Source organism: Ictalurus furcatus, chromosome 12, assembly GCF_023375685.1.
Source record: "Ictalurus furcatus strain D&B chromosome 12, Billie_1.0, whole genome shotgun sequence".
Taxonomy (NCBI): domain Eukaryota; kingdom Metazoa; phylum Chordata; class Actinopteri; order Siluriformes; family Ictaluridae; genus Ictalurus; species Ictalurus furcatus.
Genome location: NC_071266.1, coordinates 22,953,485 through 22,960,851, shown reverse-complemented (window position 1 = coordinate 22,960,851; position 7,367 = coordinate 22,953,485). Strand labels below are relative to the sequence as shown.

General features: G+C 38.6%; 1 protein-coding gene across 1 annotated transcript; it reads right to left on the bottom strand.

Moving 5' to 3' along the window:
- Window positions 1–659: 659 nt before the first annotated feature.
- LOC128615340 (gamma-aminobutyric acid type B receptor subunit 1-like) lies at window positions 660–6,882 on the bottom strand. Its single transcript, XM_053637331.1, has 3 exons — window positions 6,550–6,882; window positions 1,327–1,391; window positions 660–1,243 (listed from the first exon to the last, which is right to left on the bottom strand). The coding sequence occupies exons 1-3, from the start codon at window positions 6,623–6,625 to the stop codon at window positions 1,016–1,018; spliced, it is 369 nt and encodes a 122-aa protein (XP_053493306.1). The 5' UTR covers window positions 6,626–6,882; the 3' UTR covers window positions 660–1,015.
- Between the last annotated feature and the right edge of the window lie 485 nt (window positions 6,883–7,367).

The window sequence follows — 7,367 nt, the reverse complement described above, 5'->3', positions numbered from 1 at the left end:
ACTTAATTTTTATGTGTTATAATTTCACACTGAGAGTGGAAAACTTTCTGACATAGTTTATCTTGGTTTCATTTTTTTACATCACAAAAACCTGGCATTTTAACGGGGGTGTGTAGACTTTTTATATCCACTGTATGACACATGGTTTGGGATGGTATGACAGGACGGTTTGATGTTACTGTGTGGTGGGACGAGTGATAGTAAGACAGACACACCTGCACATTTCACTAAATGAATCAGAGGAACATCTCCTCCTCCTCCTCATCATCATCATCATCACCATCTTCATCATCTTCAGCAACCCTGGTAAGGGTCATGGTGGCCTATCACAGGAACACTGGGTACGAGGTGGGATTGCAGATTGGATGGGAACCACGCACACACACATATATATTCACACCTAGGGGCCATTTAGAGCTGCTAATTCACCTATTGGTTTGTTTTCGGGAGGTGGGAGGAAACCGGACAGAACCCAGCGGAAGTGTGGAGAACCCGCAGGACTCCACACTAACCCGAGCTCATGATCACCGTAAAGCCGTAGAGCTGTCAAGCGGCAGCACTAACCAACGTGTCTCAGTAAAGTCCAATAACACACAATCATCTCTGTGAATAGCTGTCATACTTTTGCTAACCATCTAATTATCTCCTCGTCAGTTCCCTCTGTGGTATTTCTAACGTTGGTGAGTTGCCATGATGGAGCACCCAAAACAGATTCCAGCCCAGAGCTGTGTACAGTTACGAGCTTGACATCTCTAAATGAATTATGGGTCTATCAGTTTTTGTTGGCAAATCACATGCTTCAATAATTATCATGCATGCAAATGAAAACACGAGCTGAAATGACCAAACGGAAGCCTTCATTTTTAACCCAGCTCACAACAGCTGCGTAGGTGAAAGTATACGCCTGATGCCACTTGGCTGCGCTCTAGCTATCCTATAAATAAAAATGTCTGGCACACTAATATTTATGGATGAACTCAGAACTCAGTTATAGTACCAAAATTGGTGGCATATTTCACTGGATGGAATTCTTATCATTCCCCACAGAAACTAAGCAGCCAGTCATTAGTAGGAGCAGAAAAAGAGAAACGAAGCTGAGCTTACAGCACTTGCTGCGCTGGCTGAGATCAGTCCAGGTGCCGTCAGGAAGGCATTTCCTGACCTTAGGCCCCACGATGACCCTGTTCCCCCTGCAGATGTACTCAATCTCATAGTCCACTGGTAAGACCTGCACACTGTGGATCTGAAACACAACAAACAGTGATGATACACTACATCTAAACACACTCATGAAGTACTCACAAACATTTATGAATAACCTGCTACCTGTTCTTGAGTCAGGCCTCTGTATCGTATCCCTCCATCTCTGGGCGGACGAATGATAGCACAGCCTGAGGGAAAAGACCGAGTGATTGTGGTAATGGTGTATTAGAGCTCTTAGTCGTCATGGATCCTGAGACAGTCATTATGTTCGCTCGATTATATTTAAACGTTTTATATATATTATATTTATTAGCAAGAGGAAAGAGGAAAGACGATCCACATATATTAATCATAATGCTAATGATATACAGTGTAATATACTATACATCATAATATAAATTATGATCACACAATCGTACGGCGCATTACATATACATCATTAGAAGGTTAAAACTGTAAGGAAATAAATTACAATCACTGACGAATTCACTATGAGGATTACTACGATTCATGAAAACTATGTTTAATAAAACTATGTTTAAAATAACCCAGAAAATATTCATTGAATCTGTGCTAATGTTCTCTGGAACACCATTCGAGGGTTTCAGGGGATGTAAGAAAAAACACAAAGTACTCGGGGCACGCACTTTGCCCAGGAGATCAGCGAGATACACTAAAGCTAAACCGGTCAAAGCTTTGAGCAGCATAGCCAAGACTTCTGAGTCAATTCACAACTTAATAGGCACCCAGGTTAGCTTGAGTAAGACTGGGAATGAAAATGCTCAGACTTCTTCCCTGGTATAAAATCATGAGGCCACATTCTGAAGCTTATGTAAAGAGACGACAGTGCAGCGAGCCAGGAACACGTTGCAGGGTTAGCATAACATATCTCTACGTCTTATCATCATGTAGGATTAGCTTATGTCTATAGGATTAGTTTATGTCTTTAGGATTAGTTTATGTATATGTCTTATCATCATGTAGGATTAGTTTATGTTTTTATATATTATCATCATATAGGATTATCTTATGTCTATAGGATTAGTTTATGTCTTTAGGATTAGTTTATGTATATGTCTTATCATCATGTAGGATTATCTTATGTCTATATGTCTTATCATCATGTAGGCATTATGCCTCTATGTCTTACAATCATCCAGAGATAGCATGTTTTATTTTATTATATACATTTCTCAAATAATATTATGCCATTTCAGAGATGTTACTTACACGGAAATTGAATAATAAACCAGAATCTAGGTTTCTTAACCATAGCTGTACTTTTCACAGAATAACAATCAAGCTCTAGGGAGAAACCAGCACCTGTACTGCATACTGTCGTTCCAATTTTTCAGAATGTAAGGGGACATTTCTATTCATCCGAGCTTTTATGTCTCTTACACAGTCTTCCATTTTGCATAGTTGGGTTCCTGAATCTAGCCAAAATTATAAGTATAACTAAACGTCATCAGCATAGAAGTGAAAGCCAACCTTAGGTTTGCATATATATGTCCAAGAGGCAGGATATAAACAGAAAATAATAGGAGGTCTAAAATAAAACCTTGTGGGACACCGTATTGCATACAGGCTCTGAAATAATGCTTAATTAGTGTAAACCCTCGTTAACGCTTGTGTGTGCTTGCGTGAAGCATTAGAATTTCACATTTTTAATTATCTCAATTTCAGCATCCTGTTACAGGCAGCGGCGGAATCTGGATCACAATTTAAGTGAGATCCACATTGAAGAAATGCGTTAATGCATTAGACTGTTAATGTCTAAACGCTGTTATGTTCTTCTTTCATTCTTCCATAAACTGCTCTGATTCCAGTTTCAGAAGCAGGACATTTCGCAATATCTTAGAGCGTTTTTCTGAAGTTTGCTTATATATATATATATATAGAGAGAGAGAGAGAGAGAGAGAGATACTTTATTTATTTATTTATTAAACGGTACAGTGAATTGATTTAATATTAAAGGTACACATGCTATAAGAGGTCATTTTCAAGAACATACCATTTTTAGTTTGACTACTTATTGAAACATAGCTTTTTTATCAGCTTCGGAACTGAAGACATATCACTATTTCTTTTTCCTTTTCATATTTTGTCACAGTGAACTGATTCCATATTAAAGAACGCCAGCGTGGAAACCCTACTAGTAATAAATTGTCTATTTTATCTAGATATTGTAAATGACAGAGCTGAAATGTTCATTATGGTGTATATTACTGCCTATTTACAGTCATGTGAAAAAACAAGTACATCCCATGGAAATTGTTTGTATTTTTTTTGAGGGTTTTATTTTTGACGTATTTGGACAAGCAAACATTTGGTCATCTTTGAAACAGTGCCTATTAATTAAGTTGGTGTACTTGAACAAAACCACAAGGAAAAAAAGCTTTTTCAATTATTTATTCAACAGAAAAACCAATAGTTGTGTGATTCTTCTGTGGAAAAAGTAAGTACACCATTGGCCTCGGAAGCTAGTATTGCCTCATTTAGCAGAAATAATGTCTTGTAGGCATTTTGCATAATTTTCCATCAGCCTTGCTGGAATTTTTGACCACTCTTCCATGCAATATTCTTTCAGTTGCAAGATGTTTGAGGGTTTTCTTGCATGTACTGACCGTTTCAAATACCCCCCCCACAACATGTCAATGGAATTCAAATCCAGGCTTTAACTAGGCCAATCCATAACCCTTCGTTTCTTCTTTTTGAGCCATTCGTTGGTGGATTTTCTAGTGGGCTTAGGATCATTATCCTGTTGAAAGGTCCACTTTCGGGTTCAACTTCAACATTCAGACAGATGGCCTTCAAGCACATTATCTACAAGCACTCTTTGATATGATGCAGAATTCATAGTCGAATCAACGAATGCAAGCTGTCCAGTCCCTGAGGCAGCGAAGCAACCCCAAACCATAACATTTCCACCACCGTGCTTCACAGTTGGTATGAGGTGCTTCTCCTGGACAGCTGTCATTGGTCAGCGCCAAACATGTCTGCTGTTACTATGACCAAACAACTCTATCTTTGATTCGTCTGTCCAGAGCACATTATTCCAAAAGGCCTAGTCTTTGCCTATATACTCAACGGCAAACTGTCATCTTGCAAAGGCTTTTTCCTGGCACGCCTCCCATGTAGGTTAAATCTGTGCAATCTCTTTCTGATTGTAGAAGCATGCACTTTGACACCAACAGCTGCAAGACTTACTAGCAGATCCTGTGATGAAATGATGAGGTTCTTGGAGACTTCTTTTTGCATCAGACGGTCTGCTCTTGGGCTTAATTCACTGGGACGGCCAGTCCTGGGTAAACTGGTAGTCGTTTGAAATCTGCACTATTTGTAGATGATTTTCCTCACAGTGGAATGATCTATTTCAAATAATTTGGAGATCTTTTAATCCCTTGCCAGACTCATAAGCATCCACCACCATTTTCAGAAGGCTTTACAGAACTCTTTAGATCTTGGCATGATGACACCACACACCTCAATAACAAAGGGAACACCAGACACTAGATATGAGAGGGGTATAAATAAGACAGGGTCCACCTGCACTCCCTGAGCAGGTTCTAATCACTGGCGCACAATCTTTTTTAATTTTATGGATTTGAAGGTGTGATAAATGTAGAGGTGTGCTTACTTTCTCCATGTGACCGATCTTTTTTTTTTAAATTATTATTATTTTTATTTAAATTGTAAAAAATCACTACAAAATGTTGATTTTATGTGTCATTTGATAGCGTGCATCACCTTTATTACTAGGCCCTGTTTCAAAGAGGATCAAATGTCTGCTTGTCCAAATATGTATAAAAAAATTAATAAAATAAAAAAGCCTACAATTTCCACGTGGTTTACTTGGTTTTTTCACATGACATATAATATATATATATATATAATACAATTTATATGTACATATAAATGGACTGCTGCAAAACAAACAATCTATTCTAGAGAAAAAAGTTATGTACAGTAATTAATAAGGAAGCATGCATGTAGACTTTCTTAGTGTTTACAAAAACAAACTAGCAGCAGTTTTTTTCCTCCTAGCACAAAAAAAAAAGCAGTACCGTCACTAGACCTCAGTGTCCTTATAGCTAGTTATGGTTATGGTTACGGCTATTCAGTGTTTAGTATTGCTGGGTTCAGACATGTTACGAACAGAAATACAACAAAACATGTGTGCCTTCCCCAAAGGCTGTATTGAAAAATCAACCAGTCTCAGTCTCCTGGTTTACCCGGGCTCCATGCAAAGACTGTATAGCATGCCTATTGAACAGCAGGTGGAGCACTTTCCTTTACAATCCAAGCTCGTACCAGAGTGAAAAATGACAGCTGTGTGTGGAGGCACTGGATTTTACCAAAGCCATAAAGCCAAATGAGTAAGGACTGCTATGCCCATGGCTCTCCTGTAATTGAATGAGAAGGCTATGTTTCATCCAGCATTACATGGGAACGTACTAAACCACTGAAACCAGATTACTAAATCAGATAGGAAAATCGATTCCGGGTAAGAGAGCTGTACATAATAACAGAGCATGTATGGCCACTAAAATATCATGCTCTTTACCATGCTTTTTTGTACTTGGCATCGAATCTCGTATAAATGCCACTGTTCCCCCGAGGCTCTGAGATTTCCATCAAGCTAAGAGTGAGCAAGTAATAGCTGCTTTAGTCTGTTATTACAGCCTCGATCACCTTCTGTGTCACCAACTAATTACAGTAATCATCTAGTCCAGCACCAGTGGCCAGGAGAGGCTAGTAAGTGTGTGGAGGTGTGCGCATGTTTGTAAGTATAAGTGCTTATGTGTGCAGGCATATAGAGCAGTTTTGTATTTATTTATATATATATATATTTTAAGTATTTTGTACCCAAGTACATTATAAAGGCATCTAAATGATCTTGTTTATATTAATGTCACTGCTATAGATGCCAGTAAGGTAGCAAATCTAGTATAAGAATTGACAAGAACTTGGACAGATTTACATGAATATAGTGCCCTTGGCATTTTGTACAAATATTATGCAATAAATGATTTACACACTCGCTGATGTATTTGTGTATTACGGCTTTCAGCGGCTTAATACTGTTGATACTGTGATTCATTAGCTGGGCTAAATGGACGAAACAGCCTAGCCAGGCCTGCAGTGTTTGAGATAGGAAGCAGCCAATTAGCGGGTGCCTGAAAGGACGTGATCGAAATTTCTTTTCCAGATACACACTAATTTGACTGCTGAATTAGAGCTTAGACATCTAGGGAAAACAAAGAAACACGGATGGAATTTGCACAAACAAAGCATACATATATATATATATACATACACACACACACACACATATGTTCATACCTGCGGTGATATTGTGTGACGCCTCAGTGAAGGAGTCGAACATGAATATTATCACATGAAAAAATAATAGCTTCATGCCTCCACCTGCAGACAAAGATACAGAAGAAGAGAGCGATAGAGGGGAGAATTAAGATTATTATCTTTTGGACGCATCTGAACTCCAGTAATTAAAGTGCACTGCGGTGTGAAGGCCCTAAAACCTGACAGATCATATCAGTCGACTCTGTCAGGCTGTTTCAGTATTCATTAATAAGTCTTACTGTAAGGAAAGCCTTGTACAAAATAAAGACACATCAAGAGAATGTAATATAAACAGCTAAAATGTACACAATAGAATCATCAGGCACACAACAAGAAAATCAGACCAGCATGGCTATCATGGCAGTGAGAAGAAAGAACACATTGCTTTCATTGGTGTCATTTGTGGCTCAGTGTTTAATGTTCTGAGCTAGTAATCGCTCAGTGTTTGAGTTTAAAATACCAGAACCGCTAGAGAGCCACTGCTGGGCCCGTAACCTTCAAATGCTCAGCTCAAAATGTAAGCCCCTTTGGATAAAGGTGTCTACCAAATGAACACATGTAAATGATTTATCTACTAGCTTACCATGCAATTAAATGAGAGAAAGAGGGAATGATTCTGTTACTCAATTAGAAGATAACTGAGCTGGTGATTGATTGATTGATAGATTGATTGCAGTGGGGGCACAATGGTTTAGGCTCCAGGATACTGATTGGACAATTGATCGTTTAAATCCTGGCACTGAAGCTGCCCCACAGGGTATCCATTGTTTTGGAGAACCTTTTCATTCATTCGGACA